Source organism: Xyrauchen texanus, chromosome 40, assembly GCF_025860055.1.
Source record: "Xyrauchen texanus isolate HMW12.3.18 chromosome 40, RBS_HiC_50CHRs, whole genome shotgun sequence".
Taxonomy (NCBI): Eukaryota; Metazoa; Chordata; class Actinopteri; order Cypriniformes; family Catostomidae; genus Xyrauchen; species Xyrauchen texanus.
The window spans coordinates 33,000,526-33,026,239 of record NC_068315.1 but is presented as its reverse complement, the minus strand read 5'-3'; the positions used below and the strand labels follow the sequence as shown (position 1 = coordinate 33,026,239).

Genomic DNA, 25,714 nt, shown 5'->3' with positions numbered 1-25,714 from the left:
CAAGAGCAGCGTGTATCTGAGAGCGCGCGCCCAGTTCCCGCGCGCGAGCAGAGGGATTCGCGCTCGGCGCATTATATTCCGCGCGCGAGCAGAGGGATTCGCGCTCGCGCATAACATTAATGTACTTTCGCGCTACAATAATGCGCTCTCGACATTTGACAGGGAAATAACGCCATAAAAAAGTGGAAAAATTCCTGGGAGCCAAGAGAAAATTTTCAAAGTTCATCCTGAAGATGAGTGTGTGTGCTCCGATGTATTGTTTGTTGCTAGGTTGTAAAGATCTAAATAAAGAAGAAGGCATCTAGTCTTGTATGACAGTTACAGAGACTGACTTGCAATTTTGTCTTTCAGTGTTAAGGCATATCAGTTCTGATTTATTCTTGTGTTCTGTTTCTGTTACTGCTTTTTACAGCACATTATCTGTTTTCTGTGTTTGATGACTGGACTCATAAAATGTTTTGAAATATGTCACTGGCTTGGTTCCTTCATATACGCTTGATTTTTAAGATTGTTTAACACAAGGAAGACAGTGATTAAATACGAGAAAATACTTTTTGTTAAACGATGCCCCAAGCCACGCCCACCCGCCACTGTGCTTTGATATAATTTGGTAATGTAGTCAAGAATTTCCCTCTGTTATAAAATCACCCATTCATTGCAAAACTTGTTATTGGACTGAGAGAGCTAATCATTGCTATGGAAAACCGTTGTCTTTGCTACACATTTAAAAACAATAAATATCAGAATTTATCAAATTAATCATGATTTGTGTGCCTCTGGTCCTTTCCATGGAGTCCCACCATTTGCACACACACTGGTATTCCTATCATAATGAAGACATTCCATAGACAGAATGGTTTTTATTCTGTTCAAACAAGACCTACCCCTCACAGAAAACATTCTGCATTTTTAAAATACATAAATCTGTATGATAGGAAAACGCATACGCACGCACACCCCACACACACACACACACTCTCTCTCTCTCACACATACACAGACACACACTCTCTCACACACAGACACACTCTCACATGCACACACAGACACACACACACACTCTCTCTCAAACGCACAGACACTCACATGCACACACACACACACTCTCACACACAGACACACTCTCACATGCACACACAGACACTCACACACACACACACCATCTCACATACAGACACACACTCTCAAACACACACACTCTCACACACACTCTCTCACACACAGACACACACTCTCAAACACACAGACACTCTCACACACACAGACACACAGACACTCTCTCACACACACACACACACTCTCGCTTGCTCTCTCTCTCTCTCTCTCTCTCTCACACACACACACACACACTCACACAACGAATGTACCTAACCCTAACCCTACCTATCCATCTATAAACAGGATTTTTTACAGGAGTAAAATCCTGCAACACAATGATTCACAGGCATTATATTTGCATATGCTCACACACACACACACACACACACACACACACACTCTCACACACAAACACTCTCTCACACATGCACACACACAGACGCACACACACTCACACAACGAATGTACCTAACCCTAACCCTACCTATCCATCTATAAACAGGATTTTCTACAGGAGTAAAATCCTGCAACATGATGATTCACAGGCATTATATTTGCATATGCTTATCTGTTTAATTATTGGTTGCAAATACAAAAAAAGCAATATGAATGATGTGTACATACATTTTTATGTATTGTTATGAACTATTATCCTGCTTTGGCCACTTGTGAGCAAAATGCAAAAATGGGTTATAAAATTAAAAACACCAGTATCAGCATTCGGGGCTCTATTATCACGTTAATTATCATTAAGGACATAGATCATGGTGCAAAATAATAATTAATATATATTTATAATATATAAATACACTGTATTCTACAAAATCTGTATAAGTATTTTGTAATGTTGTTCATGAGTACTAATGTAATTAATGTTAACATATAAAATCATATTTTAAAGTGAGGAAGAAAATAAATAGTATTTGTCATTAGTTTTATTAAAATGATTTAAAATGGGATATAAAACTGAGATACAATATTAATATGAAGTCTGTGCATACAAATTAATATGAAATATATTGCCTTAAAGATCAAAATGTATAAGTTCATATAAATATTTATTAAATGTGCAATAAATAATAATGACAATAACAATGTTATTTGTCAGTTAAGGTGTAATGTAATGTTACTTTTATATTTCAGATTTTACATGTGGCAAGCAAGCAAGCTGTGCCTCTGTAACAATGGTGACAGAGGCACATGGATAATGTAGAGCCTTCTGTTATCCAAATCTGCACAGAATTAGAACATGTTGGTGTAAGAAAAAACAACAGACACAGTAGCTCAGGGTTAGCATGACTTTTACTAATTTATTATTTAATTAATTAATCTGAAAAATATTTCATTTCAAGACTCAAAACTCAAGAGTCTGATTTTGGGAAGATCCAATGCTTCCAATGTTTGTGCTAAAACTTTAAGACTCTTCTTCAGAAAGTTCTGGACTGCTGTTGCCCTCACTCTCCTCTTCAACATGTTCCTCCAGCATGAAGGAAGGGTCTGTGTTGACACTGCCATAGGTGCTGGTGACTGCTGCAAGTTTTTGCTGCAGAATGTGCCGCTTGTGTAAGATACAGCAGTAAAGCCCCCTGTGGCCCTCTTCGGTCAGCTCTGTAGGCGGATCTTAAGTAAAAAGTGAAGAAAATTGACATTGATAAAAACACAAAACAAACAAAAAAATAACAGCTCATAAGTATTGTGATTTAAAATTTTAGATTTGAAGCAATATTTACATGAAACTATAACATCCTGGTTAGTGGCAACTGGCATCAACATATTTTTACATATAAAATAATAAAAAACATTTATTGTACATACTATGGATCTTGATGTCCTCTTTAGTCTCCTGAAGGAGATTGTCCAGTTTCTCCAATGTTTTTTTAGATGTTGATAATGCTGAGTCATCTCCTTTACAATTATTATCTTCTCCTCCTCCATGCGCCTGACCAGCATGACTTGGGTCAAACACTTGCCTCTTCAAGCGGAGACTTGCCACTATTTTTGAAAATAAAAGTGGAGGAAATGTTTTTTTAACTCTTAACACACAACATATTCCGCTTTACGTCTAGCAGTGTTCTTCATTAGGCATTTGCCCTTAAGTATGCATATAATAATGCAGCCAATACACCTAATTGACAACAACTGAAACATCACACTACAATATAACAAAGTTAAAGAAATGCTCATCCCAGTATTAAGATGTGTTTTTTTTTTTTATTCAAGACATATTGATGTAGGATGTCTAATTTGTAGGCATATTTATTTCATTCTTGGGTTGGATTTTGCTATTTCAGGATAGATATGGCTTTCATCTTGAATGTGTTTAGTTATTGCAGCTCTTATATAAGAAAGTGATGACCACTACTAGTATAGAATGTGTGTTACAGGAGTAACAATAACTATCAGATTATCACTATATCATATGGGAACATTACAGATTATATTTCAGATAACAACAGAAAATAGAATGTTTTATTCTTTACTGTATGTTGCACCTTTTTTACTGGGTGGCAGTGTTAAATTGCTGACTGTTATTACTTGTATTAACAATCAACTAAATTTTGTGAATTTTAAAAAAGCACAAAAATACAACACATTACTTACCATCTCCTTGTGCTTCCCAAGGCAGAATAAAATCATCAGAGAGACTGCATGCTGCTTCGGTGTCAATGTTCTCTTCACAGCCAGGAATGGTGTTGTACAGCACTATCTTCTCTCTAAGTGTCTTTGAGCTCACCAAGTCTCCTCCGTTTGCGTTGCCTTGTTTGGTTGCTGTCTGTAGGTTAAAAAAAAAATAAAAAATTATACAAAAGGCAAGTTGAGTGATGTAGTAGCAAATACCATTTTGTCGATACAGATCATGCTTCTTTCTTCGGATGGAATAAATAATCTCATCGATTTCTCTCTGGAGCTCTTCCTGGCTACTGTGGGAACTGTGTCTCTCTTGAAAACCAGAAATAAGCAAAGTCGACCGTTACAGAAAACACAGTTTCACTGGAAAAATTTAGACAAATATATGGAAATAAAAGTACCAATTTCTACACCAGCGACTAGATGACATACCAGTGGCTGCCCATTGCTTGACATCACACACCCACCGATCTGCATCCTCCATAGAGATGTTTAACTCCTGCTTGAGACTCAAGATTGGCTGCTTCCATTTCTGCTCTGTGTAGTCTATTTAAAAAAATAAAAATGACAGAAAACATAGCATCACTGCAAAATTAACCACAAATGCCCCCGAAAAAAATGCAGGGAGAGGTCGATCACAGTCCCCCCATTGCCAGTTATGCAGTCAAGATTATACATTTGGGGAATTCGCAGGGACCAGCATAGCCGGAATGGATGAACCACTTTCTTGAATATAGTGTCTCCAGGGCCCAGAAAACACCTCAGACCCGGTGGGTTAATGTGCAGTGTAGGCTTCTTACTTTGACAAATCTTTTCGCCAGTGTCTTGTGGAGACTCTGCACCTTCCTATGGTTCCCATGGCAAGCACAGTTATCATATCTCCTCTGCCTATAAAAAACAAAACCGATAAGAACAAATCAATTGTACAATCTAGCATTGTGTGTACAACACAAGGGTTAACCCTTTTTTCAACCAACCTGACTTGGTCATGTACTTAGTAAGAGCTGCCCTTGAAAAGGAAGCTATTGACCTGTTCCACCTCTTCACCAACAGTATTTTCTGCACCATCCTGGCTTCTACCGCCCCACCTAACCTGCTCCAAAGAAGATCAAGACCTTCAGCATTCAAATCTTGTTTTTGTATCCTGAAATGAATTTGGCCAAGAGCACATTTTGATGTTTAATATAAAATGTTCTGAGGTAGGATAATGAAAGAAAAGCTTTCACAACTGCAATTGTGCAGTTACAACTTTTGGAAGGGTTTAGGAAGCATATCCTACAAACAGCCCAATGTTAAACCAGAATGATCACACACACACACACACACACACGGTAATTACCGGACATTGGCCGGTAAAAAAAAAATTAAATGTCCGACAAAATTAAATCTCTCCGGTCAAATTGTCCGATTAAAATTGCCTAATAATCCCGTCCCCCTAACACAATCTGAATTTGAGAATAAGCCTAAAATGTATAAAGCAAAAATACACCGATCTCTTGCTATGTTATAAAGGAACAGGCTCTATCGTTTGAAAGTTATGAAACAACATCGCATGCTGCATTTCAAATAAAGCGCACGCCTAAAACGGCTGCAATATAGACCTAAACAACGAACGACTGAGTGAGACGTTTCAAATATGGCCAGGCCCAGGCAGACTAGCTTTAAAAGCTTTTTTCAGAGGCCAGACGCGACGGACGATGGTGAATCAGGAACATCTCATTATAGATCAGTGCTTCTAATCCGCGCGATTCGTGCAGTTTTTTCTCTATCATCAAAACTGAATAGCCTATGTTCATCAGTGCATGGTTACAGTCTATATCAAGCAGGGACACGTTTGTGTGCATTTTATTTTGTGATTTCACCGGAATTAATAGAGAGTCTCCGCAACGGCGATAGATTGAAACGCGTCGTCCTAGTGAAGATTGCGCAACTCGCAGCAGGCGTCGTCCATGCAACTGATAGCAGCAGACACGAAGCGCTCAGCTTGATTTCAAAAACAACAGATTTTAGCGCTAGATCTCTTATTTAATAACGGACTAAATGAATGATCTGCTAGTTAACTGGAGATGTTTTATTTATTTGTATTAGGTACATCCGTGCCTCAATGTTTCAAAAAGTGAATGTGTGTGAAACCACAGTAAAAAACAATTGGCGTTGATTGACGCCAATCGGACGTTCATGTTTTTTTTTTCGTCTATTTGAAAGTTAAGCTAATAATAATAATAAGTTGCATTCTATACGGCCTGATTGTGTCATTTTTTAAGTTACATAGACTGCCTCCAGTTTTCCTCAACTTGACTAATTAAGAGGCGAAATATTTGACCGGCATATCATCAAAATGTCCGTAAAACGAAACCTCTACCGGCACCATTTTTTTCTAGCGGAAACTCTGATCTCACTTATATGTCACACTTGATTTAAATCATCAGCTCATTAGTAGAGACTGGAATTGGGTGTGTCAGATAAGGGAGACATACTGTACACAATGCAGTGCTGGGGTCCTCCAGGACACGTTTGAAAACCACTGCATTAAAGTATTTCACTAATGTGCACTTTTTTTTGAAACGTGCATATTTACATAGATAAAAATCAAGCTAAATATTTCTGATGCTGCAATGATACATTTCTAAAAACTTACGTTAAAACGTAAACTTAACTTGCACACTGTACCTCACATTTGCCAGTGTGAGCCTTGGCATGCATTACAGAGAGAAAAGGCTTCATCATGGTCAGTGGCTGGAGCTCAGACAACTTCTCTGCCATCTTTTCCAAATAAGGCCAGTACCTGTAATGGGATTTGCAAAACTGGTAAGAAGACAAACCAGGACCTATGTGACTTGTTACCATATTAATTTTCTAATTCCATAATATATAAAATGTGTGATTTTTAGCTAGTCATGGTGTTATTCCCATGCATGGCATATACTGTATTAATAAAAGGTAAATATCAGTAAAAACCTAATTATAAACATCAGTAAAAACTTAATTTATCATTTGGCACTGGCTATCTACCTGCAAGCAATGTCCATGCAAAAGAATGTTGCATTTGCAGCTTGTGCATGCTCCTTCTGCAGGAACATTGGGTAGGCATATATTTCACCACAGTAATGATTCAAGCCTTGCAGCAAGAGTCCATGTCTGCACACAGCTATTTCAAGGCCCTTTCATCCACATTGGCCCTGGACTTCTGGGATATTTCTCTGCCTGCTGTGAATGTTGCCGGTCCGCAGACATCATGACCTGTCCTCTGAAAGTAGAAACAATGTTACATGTAATCCCGGGACAAGTAAAAAATAAAATAAAAAAGAAGGGTTAGAGAGTTGAAGAAATCCTTACACTTAACATCTGGCTTCTTATTTGGTCAAAGGCAGATACTTTGGCATCTTGTGCGATGAACAGTCCATCAAAAAGAGATGGTTCGTCTGTCCTGTTAAATAAGAGGACTTCATCGCCAAAACAATAACATAATCATAATTAAACGTTGCATTCACCTAAATTAATATGACAATTAACCATAAAGGTTCCACACATTTTAGTCTGTATGAATTACATTTGATCTGGAACACTGTGTTTAGAGTATCAGCTTGTATTTGTCCTGTGGAAAGGAATGCTGTAATTTGGCATTAACTTGTGTAAGAAGAAAAAACATACTGTTTGAAGTAAAAAAATAAATAACACCTTTATTGTTGTTCATGTCTTCAAGCTACAGAAGGGAGAAAAAGTTCCTGAACAATTTACCAGATTGTTGTCATAGAACTGTAATATTCAATATTACAAGCTAATTATATAATAACTAAAGCCAACATTTTTGTGTCGAAGAAATATGTTTAGATGCCACAAAATTATTGTTAGTTTTTACAGCAATAAGGTGAAGCATAGTTTCTCTATAAATAACTATCAGTCCATCCAACCAATAGCTATACTTGCTTTTCCTTTAGAGGGTAATGGCATGGGGGGTCTAGAGCCTATCCCATCTAGCACTGGGTGAGAGGTGACGTGCAGCATGGACATATCTGCCACTCTATTGCAGGGCTACACAAAGACCACTGCACCACCCTATATCTAAATTAAAAAAATATCCACTTACCCTTTTGAATTCTTGAACCAGTAATGTTTCCTATTACCGTCTGCAGATATAGCCAGCATGTCTGGTGTGCATGCTGGGCATTTAAAGGGCTCCAACAGGCACAGATCTTTCTTAAAGTTGCAGAAGGCAAACTCCCGAAAGACTCTGTGGAAGGTATCACCACAAATACTACCCGTCTGGAAAGAAGGATGGTATATTTTGGTTAATAAAAGATTTTGAAGTCTGGAATTCAAACACTTTGGAAATGAAAGCAGCCCTTACCTGACCAGTGCAAAGAGATCGATGTTCAAGCATCCTTATAAATGCTTGTTGGGATAAAGCTGGGCTGGCTAATTTCATCTGTTCAAATGATGTGAACAGATCAAACTTGAACAGCATTTGGCAGCTGCTGGTTGCTGGCCAGTATCTGTATTCAAGTAAGTCACTAATCCCAGAAGTCCATTTGGAAGAACAAAGTGGACAGCTTATACACGGCAGACACAGGTTGTATGGACCTTAAAACAAACATGTGTTTACTATTTGACCAGTATTTGTACAGCACAGGACAAAAGAATATAGTAAGCCATTATTATGCTTGACTTCATCTGGTCGGATATAAAAAGGTAGAAGGAAGTGACAAAACATACCGTTGATAGTCACCAATACAGTCTGCTTTCCTGGGATAATTTTGAAGTCTTGGTTTGGACCACAGGAACAGATTTGCAAGCATACACACTGCAGTAAATCAAATTTCAGAAAGTAATATCAGTAAGGTCTACACATTTACTCAAATAAAAAAAAAATACAAAATAAATATATTCAGTTAAAGGAAACTGCAGAGGGCACCTACTACATTATCTGAACATACCTTGTTCACTGAGTTGATATTGACCACTTTCATCAACCACCACTAAAGATGTTGGTGGAATAGGTTTTAAAAAACCATCAAACATAGCTTCCCTATCATGAAAAACATTTTTTCTGTGGATCTCGGTGTCACATGTTGAACAGTGATGACCTGTCTTTTGGTCCATGCAGACATGGTGGGTGTCTCTTCTACTTCCACTGATGCAGAGACAGTGACAGAAGTTAGCAGGTTTTTTAGCCTCTGAAGATGTTGATCTAAATTAGTAAAAAAATATTCATAATAAGGAAAAAGCCAGTTGCAATAATGAATTTTAATAAAGCAAATTAGCAATTTCTTATATGGCTTTGTAACTTCATATGCATGGAAATGGGAATTACATACTTTTGACAGTTGCCTATATGTAACATTTTAAATTTAAATATAAAAGCTGAAATTTAGGCTTTCAATTCAATATGCTTACCAAGACTTGGAACCTCTTGCGGAATGTCATTCATTTCCACCTCCTCAACCTCTGAGAGCTCCCTAGTGCCGGCAGGTTTAACTGCAAACACAAAATGTAACGATATAGAAAACATTACTGCTGACCAAAAGCTTAGACACTTGTGAACAACAGTATGCATGTATATTTTACTGACCAGAACGATTCTTCCGAACACGTTGTGGTAGGATGTTCCCATGCTGGTCTCTCTTCCTCCAGGAAACATTGGAGACGTCAGTTCCCTTTTTTTCCCCTTTTCTTTTTAGTCTAAAAGTAAAAACTAAATGATAAATTTGGGGAAAGCATTTGCATAGGCATTTTCTTTTAAATTATGGTAAATACCATGATAGAGAAATAATGTATGAAAAACTTTACTTTTTGGGTTTCCAACTCATCAGCCATGGTTTTTGCTGCTTCCAGCCATTCATTAAATTGTTTTAATGACTCTGATGCCATTTGTAGATGTTAAATAAATAGAAATAATTGAAGTATAAAGTAAAAGCACAAATAAATACAAAATGGGAAAGAGAGAGGAGGAAAAAGAAACTGGCTCTTAAAAGAACCGATTGATTTGTAAAATATTTCAGTGATAAAGGATGGGTAGAAAAACCTGAAAACAAACAGATGAGATGATTAGTCAAAACAACCAGGGCTCTGTAAGAGTCCGCACGGACTGGTCCTTTTGCATGTGAAGTGGGGACACTTAATATTCAACAATATTACTGATCTGCCTGCATTGACACCATTATATGAGAACTGAAGTGAGCTGGATGATGACATCACTGTTTTCTCCATAGCTAAATGAATGGGGGTTTTTTAAGCTGATTTGAAACAATCTGTATTGTAAAAAGCACTATATAAATAAAGGTGACTTGACTTGTGGCTATAATCTAAAATAGGCAATAACAAATGAACCTGAACTGTATTACGTCAACCGATTTTGCCATTACTGCATTTTTTATCTTTTTTAATTCTTTAAAATATTATACCTAGCTGAATTGATACCCTGAATTTAAATAATTTGGATAGCTGTAAAACTGTTGTGACTGATACTATTATTTGTATAATGCTGAAACAACCCTTTTCTCTAAAGAGAAAACATTTAGTTTGGGATACATTAGGCTGAAATTATTTGTGGCAATATGACAGAAATTGCAGTTCATGACAGAGAATCTGATTAGTCAGACAATGTATAGGTATTATGCAAGTCTTGGTCATAATTTAGGCTAATTACTATTTGCCATCAATTTGAACTATGTTGTGCAACAAACTGAATTTATTTTAATTAATAAATTAAAAGGATAATTTAGGGAAGGTCCCAAAGGATTTTGCATGTAAGATAGCAACACGCTGCTAGCGATGAAGCTAGCTAGATAGTAGGTAGCAAGGAAATAACGTAACCGTTACTTTCTTAATGAGTAAAATGGCAATCGCAACTGATTTGTAACCCAGACGTCAAACTGCAATTATTTACTTCCACATGAATTACAAAAAACTAACATGACTACTAAATATATAAAAAACAACAGCACTTAAAATTCACACCTTACCTACTACTACGACTGTCAGGAAAAAAAAAACGGCCACGCCCCCCTTCTTTTTCTTCTCATTTTTCTTCATCTTCCTCTTGGATCATCAATTTTTTATTTATTTATTCAGACCCTTTTTTGGACGTGGAACAAGAACGTGGTCAAATGGTGATATTGTTAAAAACATTAGCTGAACTGAAAAAAACAAAACAAAATAAATAAATCTATCTATCTATCAAAGCGCTGAAAATGTTTTAAAAGCACTACAGATGATAATATATATATATATATATATATATATATATATATATATAACTATTATCATCTGTAGTGCTTTTAAAACATTTTCATCGTTTTTTTAAACCTTGTTACAAAAGGTTTATTTTAAAAATTTTAATTATTTTGATGTGGTTCTTTACTTACCAATACGGCTTTTGAAGAAAAAAAGCACAAATACATTCAATATATATAAATGAATTACACACCTCAGTTTTCTGTTTTAAATAATCTCGAGTAAATACAATGATAAAACAAATAGTATTTTGATTGGTAACGACGGTCAAATGCCATTTCATGACAAACGACACCGTCGTTATTAAAAGGAGCGCTAGAGGGCGTTTAACTTTAAAACGTAAGTATAGGTCATAATAAGCTGCTTGCACATACGACCTTTATGGTCGTTTTTTGGAGGAGGACAGTCTCCTTCAATCACAACTCCAACGTCCTCAGGCTCCTGATCCCCATCACTTCGGATCACATAAATCCCCATGACTGTGGTCGCTAGGTCCCTTTCTGCATCCTCGGTCGCCAATGCCTGAACACCACAAACACCGAAAACACAGCAAGTGTTTAATAAAGATGGACAGAGAAATAAGGGGACATAAAGTGATGCAGGGCTCCACAGGTGATGGCGACAGACACAAAAATACATCTAGAAAAGCATTTGTCAATTATCAACAGCACAACTTCATCCCCCAGGCCAACAGAACTCTAAACAACCTCCCCACTCCAAGCACAGACACACTCACACACCCCCCTAAACTCAAAAACATGTACGATCACTTGTCTACACCAGTACATAAGAACACCTCTGTGGGGCTCTGTCAATATAAATAGTGTCTCATGAGAGAAGAGGGAGTAACAGTTCAACACTACATGACATACATATTGTGATGAATTTACCAGATATTCTTTGAAGGTGTCTGGATCTTCATTGAGGTAGATGAGGCATCTCAGGATACACTCCCTCTTGGTGTTGATGTTGTCTCGCTGAAGCAGGGGTGAAAAATGAGACACAATTTAGCCAAATGTGGTTGTTATGGTGACACAGGGACGGAGTAGGTTGTCTAATTAAGATCAGAGGGTAATTTCAGTCTGAACAGGATGCCTAACCCCTAAATGCCCCCAGCAAGCAAGTTGGTAGTTTTCTTGCATGTTTTACATTGGTGTGTGAGTGGATGAACCAAATAAAAAAAAACATAATATTTGGATGAAAGCACTATACTAGTAGGCCATTTATAAAGTGTTTAAATAAGCAACTATGGACAATAAAACCTTACAATAACCACCCCAATACATGCAAAGGGATGTTAGATGCATTTCGACTAACCGAATCTGTGATAGACAGGACTTCCTTAATCCTCTGCCCCTTCACTCCTCCTTTGCTCTTAAATATCTGCATCAGCTTGTTTGAGAAGTGGTCCAGCTGTGACATGAAGTTTGACTGCAGTGGCTTGGTGGTGATCCTCATAAACTCTGCATTTACCTGAAAAATAAACAAAATGCAGCCATTAAAATGTGTTAATTACCACCATCGTGGCTTTATGGGGGAGCTTGGTGTTTGATTTTACATAGTACAGGCTGCATGTGCGGGTGTGGTAGAAGAAAACAAAACGAGCACCAGCAGCGTGTTGTGCCGAGTTGTGCATGGCTGTGTGCACCTTGCAGGATGTTCCAATCATTTATCACCATTGATGAACCACAAAGATTATTAAATCATTTTTAAACAGAAGCCTAGTTAGAATAGACCCGTGAGGAACCGTGACAGGCACGTAACTGTCAGCAGACATGCACAACTCAGCACAAGACTGGTGAATGGCAGGTGAGCAGAGAGAAAATAAATATAAAAATAATCCTCAGTTCAGCTGTAAATGTACAGTGTACAGTGACAAGTGAATAGAGACTGCAGCTCTGCAGCTTCAAGATTATACACACGATTCGATGATCAATCGAGTATAGGCCAGATTTGACAATTCTGATTCGACTATGTAAACCTTTTGCACTAGTAAATACAATTGTGCAGAAAATTAACTCATACATACATACATACATACATACATACATACATGTACACATTTCCTTCACTCTGCTGGAATAAGGCAGGCCATCTGTTTACGAAATCTTCTATCAGGGGCCTCTGCTCCACAATCTCTAGTCGTCTGTGGGAGAAGGTTTTTCCCATTTTTTTCTTTTATCACCACTTGATTGTCACGCTTTTTCAGCTCTGACAATAAAGCAATTCTCTCATTCTCCAAGATTTCTGTGGTCTCGCCTTTTGGGTGCAGAGGAATATAGTTAACTTCAGCCTTTCTAGGCTTCTTGATGTTGCCTGCAGCTTTGCCTTGACCCTCTCGTTTGTGTTTCAAAGAGTTGAAACGGATTTCGGGATGTCCAAGTCGGCCAAGTTTCGTACGAAAGTTTTGCATTTTATACTTAAGCGACTGTTTCCATCCCCAAAATCCTGTCTTGGATCCCAGCTGCCCCAGACATGGATGGGCCCTTGTCAAAGCTGCTGCTACCTCTTCACACTGGTAGTCTTTTGGATACTTAGTGTATTTCATCATTTCTTGCGCAAGGCCATCAAGGATGACCCCTTTTAGCTTTGGGCCAGGGTTGAAGTATGTTCCATTGGTCTCAAACTCTGTGTTTTTCTGTTGTAGTTCAAATTCAGCTTCATAGGTGAATTTAGGGACTAGAAAAACATTTGGCCAGGAGGCCAATCGTGAGGGCAGAGTTTCTGGGGATGAATGTGGTGTTGATGTGTACAGCGTATCGTCACTGCAGGATGAAGCTATTGACGAAACAGGGGTTTCAGGCTCTGAGCAAGTGGTAGCCGAGGTCTCACCAAAAGAGTCTATTGTGTACAAAGTGACGGAGGGCTCCACAGGTGACAAGATAGGATTACAGATTATTTTCAGTGTGCTTTTGTTTTGAATGTCAGACACTGAAGTTAGATTCATGAACTCATTAAAATCAGAATCCATGAATTGAATCTGGAAATCCTCTTTCAATTGAAAGAATGTCTTTATTAGCACATGTAGTTCATCCACTGATGCCAGAATTCCATAAGGTAGGTGCAGTTTTCTAGAGTCGGACGCGTCACCAAAAATGATCCGAAGGACAGCCGGATTAGCCATTTTGGAACACCTTTAATCTAGAGCAGAAAAAAGGGAAGAGGACAAGAAACAATAAATTTGTTATATTTGTGATTAAAAAAAAAAAAAAACAAAGTTTGAGATTATAAGTCTGGCATCAAGAGCTCATACTATTTTTGTTTAACAATGACACTAACCTTTAACGATGATGAATCTTTTCAACATTACCATACGCAAACCCTGAACCATATATTCCACAAGGGGATAAGGGTCCACCAAGTCATCAAGTTCAATTAGGGCAACCTCTCTAGTGGGTGAGTCAGACAGCTCAAAACCCCCATAATGCTCCCTATACCAAGCGCATACATCTTTCACAAAAACACAACTTCTCCAGAACGCACAGCTGAATGATCTTATTAAATTTAGGCAGTCCATCTACAGATCCATGTACAATAAGCATCCCCTCACTGTAATGTATACCACTGCAAGACACATTTTTTGCTATATGAACTTCAGTCACATCTGGGTATCTCTGGTTCAGAGTAGACACTACTCCTTGACTAAGGACATCAACAGGCATGATTGAGACATCTGTGACCTCTAACAGTGATTTCTTGAGACTAGAGGAATGTGTGTGGTAGGCAAGCATAAACTGGTGTTTAATAGCTAGTGAACGAGTTATATTCTTAAAGCAATTCGTATGACGTGCAACCTGCTTGAAGAAGCTATGTTTAGCCTCCAATCTCATAGTCCACAAAGCAATTAGAGGTCCAAAGCAAAGAATAATTTGTGGATAATGCTCTAAATAGTGATGTTTTGGTAGGAGCTTGATGTCTGGAAAGAGTTCAATATAGCAGAGTCTGTGATCATAGATTCTGGCTTCAAGATATGCAAGAGTTTCCTCTGTATGAACAGGAGCCACAACCAACTCAACTATGTTCTTAAGATCTATAATTACCTGCCATGCTGGCTCACCTTCTGGCAAAATGTGTCCAATCAATAAGGGAAGAAATCTGAGCAAGGCCCAATTTTCATGTGCATTGCCACCTATAGTGTTGCTAGTTTTGAATAAGCGTGATATTGGATGGGGGCGATTGGGTTTGTCCCCCCATTTGTACGGAAATGTCTGGATCAATTTGTTAAGACCATCAAGAGTAAAGTATTTTTTGGAAATCAACAAACTGATACAGCGTGCTAGCTCAATGGGAACAACACCCTCAAAGAGGTCGTGCACAATATCAGGAGGATACCCAGTGCTTACATGAAAATGAGAAAGGTGGTCTGTTAAAACGCACTGTTTTTTGACACTACAGCAAATAGTTGCATTTTCCTGAGCAGACTGGACATGAACATCATGGAGGTCTCTGGTTCTGAGTGTGAAAGCACCTGATTTGACATCTTTAGTCTGAAACTCTGATTTGTCTCCAGAACAAAACCTGCATATGGACCCACCAGAAAAACTCAACAAATCCACCTATTCCGTGGGCTCCAAGATTGTCAGCGCTTAAACACTGAACAGTACCTTTAACAAACTGACCAAGCTGAGAAACAAAGACACCATGCTGTTCTAATGTAACCAAATCTTGCAAGAGAGGCTCTAAAACTTTTTTATAGCCATAGGCCTTCACATCATCCGATTTGCATAAAACAGCCAAATAGATTGAGTTTAGTTTTGAATGGGAACCTGGTGGCAAATTACCTAAAACCCAGTAGACACCACAGAGTTTGTGTTTCTTTCGAGATGTCCCAAGAGGGTTACAAATCTCAAAATCATCCACATAAAGATTTACTGCTATTCTCAAACCTTCATCAGACAGAAAAGGATTTTGTTTATAGTACTCACCATCTCTTATGTTTCTGTACTCTTTTTGACCAGATAATAGCTGGTTTTGTTGAGTTTTAAAGTGTTCAAGGACAGCTTGATGAGAGAGCAAATTTTGCAAAGATTGTAATATAGGGATGTATTGAAATGTCCTATTCCTCTGGGCATCTAATATATACTCAATTGGCTCTAAAACCCCAAAACGAGAGGTTTTGTGCACGTTTATACGCAGTAGCAAGAGGGCCATCCTTTGCAATAGCTATTCCCAAAGGATTGGATTTGCATAGAGCAGTTGAAACCTCATCCACTACTGACTCTTCAACTTGTAATTTATGACTCTGGAATACATCTGAAACAACAGATTTTATGACAGGCAAAGATGCTGTACTTAAAATGTAGTGCAGTTCAGAAAGGACCTCATCAATAGCCACCTTTGGAATGTGAACAATATTTTCTAATTTTAATAAAATGCAACCAATTTTCTCGTCAATAAAATTTGGCTGGAACAATTCTGCAGCATCATCACAACTTAATGTTTCATTTTCATTATCTGCATCCACAGACTCTGTAGGCTCATCTGCACAATTGATTGACGAAACTGACTTGTACTGATGACATTGGCTTTAAAATCTTTCAATGAACGTTGGTTATGTTTCCTGTTTTTGTGTGTGTTGAATGTACTATAAACATTACTTTTAAATGTGCATCCTACAAACATACAAGGAACCGTTTCATCATGCCTGAGATGTCCATTTATGTGTTGGAAAAAAGCTCTTTCAGTTGCTAGTTCTCTGCAAGAGCACACGTGACACTGGAATGTAGACCCTTCTACTGCGTTTGGACCTTGATGTTTTCCATGACTTTTGTATGTGTGATTTAATAGCTTACTCCATGTATTAAAGGTACAGGGGCAATCGGTGTATGTACATGGATAGCGATAACTGCCCCTTAAGTGCCCATGAACCTGCCTAAAATGTTGCAACAACAAATACCTGCTAGCTAATTGCAAACTGCATTCTTTGCACTGCCACATTCATAATCCTAAAAAGGAGAATAAAGACAATTAGCACATATCACATGACAATGATGCAAATCAGTTTGTGCTAGAATTGAGCAAGTAATGTTAGTCTTATACCTACCATTAATAGGAGGTTGCCGCAAACTGCTTTTCAACTTAAACTGTAAAAGATGAGATGCATATATTACAGGTGTGAGCAATGGAGGAAATACTCAGGCAATGTAACCAAATAAAAGTAATTATTAATTATAGTCAAACACGTTAATACATTGGTTAATATTGTAGGTTGAAGTAGAGCGCCTATTAATATGAATGATTTTTAAGTTTTAACATGCAATACAGATACAGATTTAACTACTGTGACTTTAAAAAATCTTAAAATTAAATTAACCAAAGCAGTCAACGTGACTAACGTTGAAGTACAAGAGTAGCACTAGCTAATTAGGCTCGCTTAACTGTTGCACACATTTCGGTCAATATTACTGTATTAACGATAATTGACAGTAAGATACTTTCTAATCAACTAAAACAAACGAATACTTACCAAGTAGTGGATATTCGCCTTTTATGCAGTCTCGTCCACCAAACGTTGCCTTGGCGTTGCACTAAGAGGATGAGAGATGGGCGAGAGCGCGCGGTCCCGCACATGCGCAAAGGGCGGTCCCGTATGACACTTTTTTTTTGGCGATCCAACGTAAATCAATCTCATAGGTGGAACTATTAATACATTTTCAGTTAAACCACTTAAATATATATATATACATATGATCTTAAATAGATATATTTAAATAAAGCAAATTATATTTAAATGTGTCACCTCTAAGAAGGGCTTGAATAATTTTTTTGAGTGTGGCGTCATCACCCTAAAAATGTAAGCGTTGTAAAGTCCAAAAGTCAACATGTTTTGAAAAAGGATAGATGTAATAATTTCCAAAATTCACAACATGTTTTTATCTAACGAAATATTCCGCCTCAATCCATGTTTGTTGGCGTTTAGACTTTCGAAAACATTTTCACTGTGGTGGAAAAAAACTTACACAAAGCGAGGCACGCACCTTCCGGGGCAGTCTAGCAGCTAATATATAATATATATAGGCCTATGTATTTATATAGTCTAGCACTATTATATATTACAAAAAAAGATCGTATTATGTAGGACTATCTGCGTTCGCTTGGCGCTCCATTTGATCCATATTATTCTATTTTATTCAATACATTTTTAGGGTGATGACGCCATAAAATATGACGACAGACATTAGAAGCTTCATTCTAAAACCTCAATAGAAGTTTCGAATGTAAATATGACATGACATTTTGGTACAGTCTAGTTGTAACACTCCACAATATCAAAGTTGAGTATCACAAAATATATGGGAACAATAGTCCCGTTTCTATGGAGTAGAAAAACAAATATATCGCTCAACACTGACGATTAAACAATCAACCAAGTGTATTTACAACATAAATAATATTTACAATAATAACAGACAAGGTAGGTGTGTGTGTGTGTGTGTGTGTGTGTGTGTGTGTGTGTGTGTGTGTGTGTGTGTGTGTGTGTGTGTGTGTGTGTGTGTGTGTGTGTGTGTGTGTGTGTGTGTGTGTGTGTGTGTGTGTGTGTGTGTGTGTAAGTGAAATCCAGAGTGCACAGAGTTATTGACAGGGTTCAGATCAGCCTCACCGGGTTTTTTTGTATAGTCCGTGAGCACGATCAAGTGATGAATGATGATTGACCAATGTCCTCTGATAAAAAGTAATCCAGGCTGCGAGCCAAACGAATCTACTCCACGAGGAACGGCGCCCCAGCGCTTCCAGGTCAGTCAGCGTAATATAATCCAAAGTATGAATGAAAGGTTTTGTGGATGAGAGTTCTCGTAAATGCGCCCCTTCAAGACAGGTGTCTCCCGGTTCCTTAAATAGAAAGTCAACGATACTTCCTGTTTACGTGGCAGGAAAGAACGTGACACGAAACCACGCGAAGTTCTCGCGTGAACAGAAATCGGGATCAATACACAACAGCTGAGGGAATGACAGATAACAGGGGAAAGCAATATAACTTATAGGCAATAATGACAAACATAATTAGTTTAATGTCATAAACCTTATAAAACATCCCCTTATGTGGCCACGCTACATAGTATGAACGGTCAGAATGACCACTATGGCCATTCTAGTAGTTATAGAATTCCGGTAGTTCTCGTGTTAAATGCAAGTACAAGTCTATTGCTTCATTAGTGTTCTTTGGAAGATCAAAGCGTGTCTCAGCCATGACAGTATTACAAATGTCATAGACAGTAATGTCTTTGTATTGAAGGCCAAGTTTAAAATATATCTCTATAAATTGTCTCAGACCCAAAGTAAAATAAAACTGGATTAAACTTGAAAGGCGGGACATGTTTACTTCCATGCAATCCAGCTAAAATAGAGCTCCTGGCAGGATTTTGAGGGATCTCATTAATTCAGAAAAACAGAACAAAATATTTTTTTTTAATGAAAAATTATCTCATAATTCTGAGATAATTAAGTCGTTAATTCAGAAGAACAGAGCAAAAACGTTTTTTCCATGAAAAATTATCTCGTAATTCTGAGATAATTAAGTCGTTAATTCAGAAAAACAGAGCAAAAACTTTTTTCCATGAAAAATTATCTCGTAATTCTGAGATAATTAAGTCGTTAATTCAGAAAAACAGAGTAGATTTTTTTTCTCAAGTGAATGCAATACGCTTCCGTAGAATCGCTAGTTCATTTCACAAAATAAAGAACATTTCACCCTGTGGAGCGGAGGGGGGGGCGCGGCCGATCAGAATATCGCGCGCCCGGTCCCCAATCGGCCTGATGAGGCGCGCGAGGGATAAAGGCGGCCGGTGACGATGGTTCGAGAGAGGGAGAATTATGGGCATGTCCGTCGTGTGTGTTTGTTTATGTGTTTTGGTTTAAGTTTTCATTAAATTATCATTTATATTGACAAGCCGGTTCTCGCCTCCTCCTTGCCCATCCTTGAGTTATTTTACATTGGTGCCGAAACCCGGGACTATTTTTTTTTTTTTTGGTTACGTAATGGAACCAAGTCGCCCCATAGAGTCCTCCCAGCTGGCGGAAATCCTCCAGTCCCTCGCTAATCTCCATCAGGGCCACCAACAAACCCTGCTTGAGCTCCGGCAGGATCAAGATCGGCGGTTCTTCGAGGTCATGCGGGCTCAGGCAGAGGACCGACTCGCTATCCGGAGCCTCCTCAGCCAGGAGGCTGCGTCAGCCCCAGCCGCGACCCCGGACACCCACGCTACGCTGCCCCCGCCCATGTTACAGAAGATGGGGGTGGCAGATGATCCTGAGGCCTTCCTCGACCTCTTTGAGAAGACGGCTGAAATCTGGGGCTGGCCGCCTGAACAATGGGCAGCCCGGCTAATTCCTCTTCTGTCCGGGAAGCACAGCTCGCGGCACAACAACTGCCAGCGACGAGCCTCCTGGCTTATTCTGACCTGAAGAGGGCCATCCTGCAGCGGGTTGGTCGGAGCCCGGAAGAGAATCGCCAGCTCTTCCGGAGTATGAAGCTGGAAAAATCCGACCGCCCGTTTGCGTTTGTTCAACGGCTCCGTGGACGCTTGTCGGCGGTGGCTGCTCATGCGGGGACCGCGACGTCGAGGGAGTTATCGATCAGGTGGTACTGGAGCAATTTACGCAAAGACTGCCCAGGAGAACGGCGGAATGGGTCCAGTGCCACCGCCCGGCGTCGCTGGAGGCAGCTGTGCAGCTCATGGAGGACCACCTGGCGGCGATCCCGAGGGCAGATGAGCCCTCCCCTCTCTCTCTCTCCCCTTCCCCTGTGTCTTCCCCTGTTTCCCCCGTTCCCTCTCGCTCTGCTCTCTCCCCAGGACCCGTTCCTGCCCCCCGCAGGCGTGGAGGATACAGTCGACCAGCTTCCCGGTCGTGGGAGAACCCGCCCAACCCTTCCCCGTCTTCCAGTCGCTCTCCTCCTCAGGTGGTGGCGCCCGCCAGCACGGGTGCGGCCGTGGCGCCTGGGCCGGTCTGCTGGAGGTGCGGGGACCCGGACCACTTCTGGGATCAGTGTCCGCTGATGGAGGTGGGGACGGTGGTGCGGGTCTCCGATGTCCCGCAGGCTGCCCCGGTCGGGCTGGAGCGTACCGGATCCCGGTAAGGATCCAGGGGGTACATACCAAGCTTTGATGGATACCGGCTGTAATCAGACCACCATCCACCAACGCTTGGTTCAACCCGGGCTTTGGGCACAGCTAAACGGGTGAGGGTGAGGTGTGTGCATGGGGATATTCACAAGTATCCCATGGTGACTCTGGCAATTAAATTCGGGGAGAAAAGCATAGTGTGGAGGCAGCGGTTAGTTCCCGCCTCACCCATCCGCTAATCTTGGGTACTGATTGGCCAAATTTTAGAAATGTATTAGAGGGAGTCTGTGCGGATGGGTCCTGCATGAAAGTAAAGAAATGTGTGATGTGCGATGCTTTGGCGGGGGAGGCGGAGCCGGGGCCGTCCTCGGCTGCTCCAGGTGACGAGGGAAGGGGCGAGGGGGACACCCCTCCTCTCAGGGAGTTCCTTGAGGGGGATTTTCCCTTGGAGCAGTCGCGGGATGAAACCCTTAAGCACGCCTTTGACCAAGTGAGAGTAATCGATGGTCAACAACTCCGGCCGGGTGTCGCCGTTTCATATCCATATTTCTCAGTTATTAAAGATCGGTTGTATAGAGTGACGCAGGACGCTCAAACAAAGGGAGGAGCGACGGAGCATGGGGAGAGAACCAAGGAAGACTGTCTGATGTGTGTGATAAAAACTTAAGAATTAAAAACTTACCCCTTAAGTTGACGTTTGTTTCCGTCCCGTCATTGAACTATTTCACAGTGGTGCCGAAACCCGGGAAGGAGGAGGGATGCCCGTCGCAGAGTCCTCGACACTGCCGTCCACCCAGGGGAGCGCCGCTGCCATCTTCCGGGTGATGGAGTAGCCCGACCGCCCGGATGCGGGGAACGGCCGTCGTCCGCGGGGCAAATGGGGACTGGATAACCCGACTGCCTGGAGCGAGGGAGCCGCTGCCGGGGGCGGAGGAGTGCCCTGCCGTCCCCCGAGACGCGGAGGGGTCGAGGGAGACCGCCGTCCGCGAGGGGAGGAGGGAATAATCTCTCCGACCGTCCGGAGCGGTAGAGCCGCTGCCAGGGGCGGAGGAGTGTCCCCATTTGCCGCCAGAAAAGCGGAGGCGCGTTCTGCCCGCTGGGGGTCGAAGGTGTCTCCGGTTTGCCCGGGGTTGGAGCGGCTGTCGTCCGCCTGAGTGTGGAGGAGTGTTCGAGGACCACGCGACGGTACATCGGAGAACCGGTGAGTGAGTTTTTTCTCTCTCTCCTCTCTCTCTCCCTTTCGCACCGTGTTGGCCTTTTCCCTCGCCTATTTTGTTGTTTGTTTGTTTTTTGTTTTTCGCCCTCCTCTCCTCCCAGGGTGAGGAAGGCGGGGATGACCACGCGGGACGCAAGATACACCCCGCCCCAGGGATGGGGGGGGGGGGTGTACGTCATGCCGGTGGCACCCCGGCCTGAGATAACGCCGGGAGGAGTGTGGAGCGGAGGGGGGGGGGGCGCGGCCGATCAGAATATCGCGCGCCCGGTCCCCAATCGGCCTGATGAGGCGCGCGAGGGATAAAGGCGGCCGGTGACGATGGTTCGAGAGAGGGAGAATTATGGGCATGTCCGTCGTGTGTGTTTGTTTATGTGTTTTGGTTTAAGTTTTCATTAAATTATCATTTATATTGACAAGCCGGTTCTCGCCTCCTCCTTGCCCATCCTTGAGTTATTTTACACACCCAAAATTGACGATCTCACAAATAAAAAACAGCAAAACAGCGATCGGAGTTAAACATACAAGATTATACTCAAAACATCAAACATTCAGTTTCTAAAATAAATCTGCCCAGATATCAAGCCTTACTTGGGAAATCCTGTGTGATTTCAGCTGGGTTGTCCATTTGAATCCCTGTTGCGTTGAGCGGTCAGGAGAAAACGATCTGGATTCGGTCCTTTGTCTTATGCTCGTCAGAGAAAAGACGCATCTCTGCTTTGTTCCTCGGGTCCGGTGAAGGAGAGAAATGCAGGCAATGGTCAACGTTGATAGAAAACAAGGGAGAAGGGAATCTGGTCACTTTTCCATTCTCTAAATAAATTCACTGTTTTGTTTTGCAGTGAAAATGAATGAACCGGTTGTAATACATATATGACTAGACTGGACCAAAGCTAAGTTAATCTTACTCTACCGTGGCCAAATGGTGAGGTTAGAAAAACGTGGTCTCTTTGTCCGTTGTCCAGAAGGAGGGAAACTCCTTCGTGTATCTCTTTCAAACCGCAGGCTTAGAAGCTGGGCACAGAGAGACCGAAATCAAATCTGTCTGCTAGTTTTGTTGACAAGATGATGTCATCGGTCATAGGCCGCTTTTGACCAATGGCGTTTGAGATTGGGTCCATGGGCGGGACTTCCCATCCAGCTGTGAAGCACTCTGGGAAACCGAGTTCAATATCTCACCTTTGATCATAGAACAAAGGGCCATGCGGTCTCCGCTGCCATTTTGATTGAGCAAGGCCCTACACTCCGCAGGGTGAGCAGTACAGCCAGCAACTCTAGTCATCTCAATGTGCCAACCCAGTCGCGGTCCTGTCCAGGAACCAGCGGCTGCATGCCCATTGCACACGGCACCCCAGCCCAACTTGAAGACGTCTATGGTGACCACGATGCATCTGGACACCGTCTGTAGGGAAACTTCTGACTGCATAAACATGACGTCTGTCCAAGGGCTGAATAAGTGCCGGCAGAGCGGTGCGATAGCTACGCGATGTGTGCCGCGGCACCATGCCCATCTCGGGACTCAAGTCTGAAGCCAGTGCTGAAGTGCATCAACCCGAGCAGCGTGACTGCCGCTGAGGAAGCCATATGCCCCAGGAGCCTCTGAAAGTGTTTCAGTGGAACCACTGTCATCTGCCTGAATGACTCCAGGCAGTTCAGCATTGACTGCACATGCTCGCTTGTAAGGTGCTATCATTGAGACCAAGTCTAACTCCATGCCTTGAAAAGATATGCTCTGAACCGGGGAGAGCTTGCTCTTTTCCCAGCTGACCCAAAGCCCTAGATAGCTGAGGTGCCTGAGCACCAGGTCCTTGTGTGCACACAGCAACTCTCGAGAGTGTGCTAGAATCAGACAGTCATCGAAGTAGTTGAGTATGCAGATGCCCACTTCCCTTAATGGGGCATGAGCTGCCTCTGTGACTTTTGTGAAGATGCGAGGGGACAGGGAGATGCCGAAGGGGAGGACCTTGTACTGATACACACGTCCGAGACGTGAAAGAGCATCTTGAACGGGAGTCTGTGTAAGGCCCGGTTCAGAACTCGCAGGTCCAAGATTGAGTGCAAACAACCACCTTTCTGTGGAACGATGAAGTAAGGACTGCAGAACCCTTCCCCATCTTGGGTGAAGGGACAGGCTCTATTGCACCCTTGCAAAGAAGGGTTCCGATCTCTGCATGCAGGGTGAAGTGAAGCGGATGCCGCTAAACTGGGGCGGGCACCTGGCAAACTGAATCGAGTAGCCGAGTCGCATGGTCCTGGCCAGCCACTGCGATGGGTTGGAAAGCGTCAGCCACTCATCCATGCTCCGGGCACTAATGGCACATTCGGGTCTGACATACTTGGAGGTAGATCCTCACGGTGGGGAGGAGCAGGTGACGCCACGTAGAGGAGCGTTGCTTCGTCCCGAGCTGGCTGCGCTGAGGGGAACATCAAAGCACTTACCTTGCTCTGCATATCCAGCATAGGGCAGGTTAGCGACTGAGGAGGAGGACCTCTCGTCCTCGAGACTCGTCACAACCAGTTGGCCAAAGACATGGCATAGCCAGGCGTGCGAAGCCAGGGGGACTGGGTTCACAGGGCCCTGGCTACAAGTGCTCGGTATCTGGTCGCCGTGACAATGGCGGACGTGCACACCGATAATGTGACCCAAGGAGTGAGGAAACCGCTCTTTTTTTTTTACAATTTGGGTCATTGCTGCATGTGCAGGATTTTTTGATGACTCTGAACACTCTGAAGTAGTTTAAGAAGTTCTGAATTTTTTTTTCAAATTCACGTTATTAATGTCCTGACTATACATTGTGATCAGTTTAATGCCACTTTAAAAAAAGTACTAATTCTTTCAATAAGAGCTAAATATGTACATTATTCTAAACTTTTGGCCACCAGTGTACATACTGTATATATAAGAAGAAAATATGATGCACCTAATGACAAAAAATAATTAATGATCTATGATTTATGACCTAACAGGTGTACATTTGATCTTGGCTTCCTCTTCCTCCCTCCCTTCGGCTGGTGTACAATGCTTAGTGACAAAACTGAGGTGACAAAATAATGCACGGTGTAAGACTTTGTTATTATCAAAGAAAAAAAGTGTCTCTCTAAAACAATACATACAATATGTGCCAAAAAGCAGCTTACATATTCACTTTAAAATGATGAATAAATGGTTTAACAAAACTAGTGTTAGGCATTTGTTTAACAAACAGGTTTATTTTACTAATACACAATAATGTATTTCATTTTAGCTATAGCTCTAACAAAAAAAATATTATATTTTTACTTTTAACAAAGCGGTGAAAATGTGTTTCTAAAACAAGGATATTGGCTGTGAAGCAAACTCATTCAGATGTTCACTTTGAAATATAATGAATAAATGATAATGGTTATGTAACACAGTAATGCATTTAATGTCATTTAATGTTGTTATTTTTAGGTGTGTTTCTATAACAAAGACGTCTCGGGTTATGACTATAACCCTTGT

General features: G+C 41.2%; 3 protein-coding genes across 5 annotated transcripts; all 3 read right to left on the bottom strand.

Annotated features, from left to right (window-relative positions):
* Positions 1 to 2,243: 2,243 nt before the first annotated feature.
* Positions 2,244 to 6,887, bottom strand: LOC127633391 (uncharacterized). 2 transcript variants are annotated; one of them, XM_052112449.1, is made up of 8 exons: positions 6,739 to 6,887; positions 6,397 to 6,511; positions 4,704 to 4,819; positions 4,527 to 4,614; positions 4,194 to 4,272; positions 3,700 to 3,871; positions 2,914 to 3,090; positions 2,244 to 2,718 (listed from the first exon to the last, which is right to left on the bottom strand). In XM_052112449.1, the coding sequence occupies exons 2-8, from the start codon at positions 6,423 to 6,425 to the stop codon at positions 2,513 to 2,515; spliced, it is 867 nt and encodes a 288-aa protein (XP_051968409.1). In that variant the 5' UTR covers positions 6,426 to 6,511; positions 6,739 to 6,887; the 3' UTR covers positions 2,244 to 2,512. The 2 variants fall into 2 exon arrangements, with proteins under 2 accessions (XP_051968409.1, XP_051968410.1); XM_052112450.1 differs by lacking the exons at positions 6,397 to 6,511; positions 6,739 to 6,887 and having other exon boundaries at positions 4,757 to 4,819.
* Positions 6,888 to 6,915: 28 nt separating this feature from the next.
* Positions 6,916 to 10,980, bottom strand: LOC127633392 (uncharacterized). Its single transcript, XM_052112451.1, has 9 exons — positions 9,514 to 10,980; positions 9,296 to 9,405; positions 9,121 to 9,201; positions 8,811 to 8,914; positions 8,440 to 8,527; positions 8,075 to 8,307; positions 7,814 to 7,989; positions 7,063 to 7,169; positions 6,916 to 6,973 (listed from the first exon to the last, which is right to left on the bottom strand). Exons 1-8 carry the CDS (start codon positions 9,564 to 9,566, stop codon positions 7,157 to 7,159), a joined length of 858 nt encoding a protein of 285 aa, XP_051968411.1. The 5' UTR covers positions 9,567 to 10,980; the 3' UTR covers positions 6,916 to 6,973; positions 7,063 to 7,156.
* Positions 10,981 to 11,026: 46 nt separating this feature from the next.
* On the bottom strand, positions 11,027 to 18,755 carry LOC127633390 (uncharacterized). 2 transcript variants are annotated; one of them, XR_007969203.1, is made up of 8 exons: positions 18,560 to 18,755; positions 17,426 to 17,598; positions 17,003 to 17,042; positions 16,856 to 16,904; positions 13,013 to 14,100; positions 12,277 to 12,432; positions 11,850 to 11,936; positions 11,027 to 11,481 (listed from the first exon to the last, which is right to left on the bottom strand). XR_007969203.1 is itself a non-coding variant. In XM_052112448.1 (4 exons), the coding sequence occupies exons 2-4, from the start codon at positions 12,415 to 12,417 to the stop codon at positions 11,275 to 11,277; spliced, it is 435 nt and encodes a 144-aa protein (XP_051968408.1). In that variant the 5' UTR covers positions 12,418 to 12,432; positions 18,560 to 18,755; the 3' UTR covers positions 11,027 to 11,274. The 2 variants fall into 2 exon arrangements, 1 of the variants encoding a protein (XP_051968408.1); XM_052112448.1 differs by lacking the exons at positions 13,013 to 14,100; positions 16,856 to 16,904; positions 17,003 to 17,042; positions 17,426 to 17,598.
* Positions 18,756 to 25,714: the final 6,959 nt, after the last annotated feature.

Bases quoted from the DNA above. Each gene is read 5' to 3' on its own strand.
- LOC127633390 (XM_052112448.1), bottom strand. From the start codon at position 12,417: ATGAGGATCACCACCAAGCCACTGCAGTCAAACTTCATGTCACAGCTG. The intron at 11,937-12,276 runs GTTAGTCGAAAT...CCCCTGCTTCAG, and splicing joins TCCTGTCTATCACAGATTCG to CGAGACAACATCAACACCAA. The intron at 11,482-11,849 runs GTAAATTCATCA...TGTGGTGTTCAG, and splicing joins ACACCTTCAAAGAATATCTG to GCATTGGCGACCGAGGATGC.
- LOC127633392 (XM_052112451.1), bottom strand. From the start codon at position 9,566: ATGAATGGCTGGAAGCAGCAAAAACCATGGCTGATGAGTTGGAAACCC. The intron at 8,528-8,810 runs GTCATCACTGTT...GATTTACTGCAG, and splicing joins CTGCATGGACCAAAAGACAG to TGTGTATGCTTGCAAATCTG. The intron at 7,990-8,074 runs GTAAGGGCTGCT...CCTTCTTTCCAG, and splicing joins GATCTCTTTGCACTGGTCAG to ACGGGTAGTATTTGTGGTGA.
- LOC127633391 (XM_052112449.1), bottom strand. From the start codon at position 6,425: ATGCCAAGGCTCACACTGGCAAATGTGAG. The intron at 4,615-4,703 runs GTTGGTTGAAAA...TGTTTTTTATAG, and splicing joins TAAGTACATGACCAAGTCAG to GCAGAGGAGATATGATAACT. The intron at 2,719-2,913 runs GTATGTACAATA...TTTTTACTTAAG, and splicing joins AGAGGACATCAAGATCCATA to ATCCGCCTACAGAGCTGACC.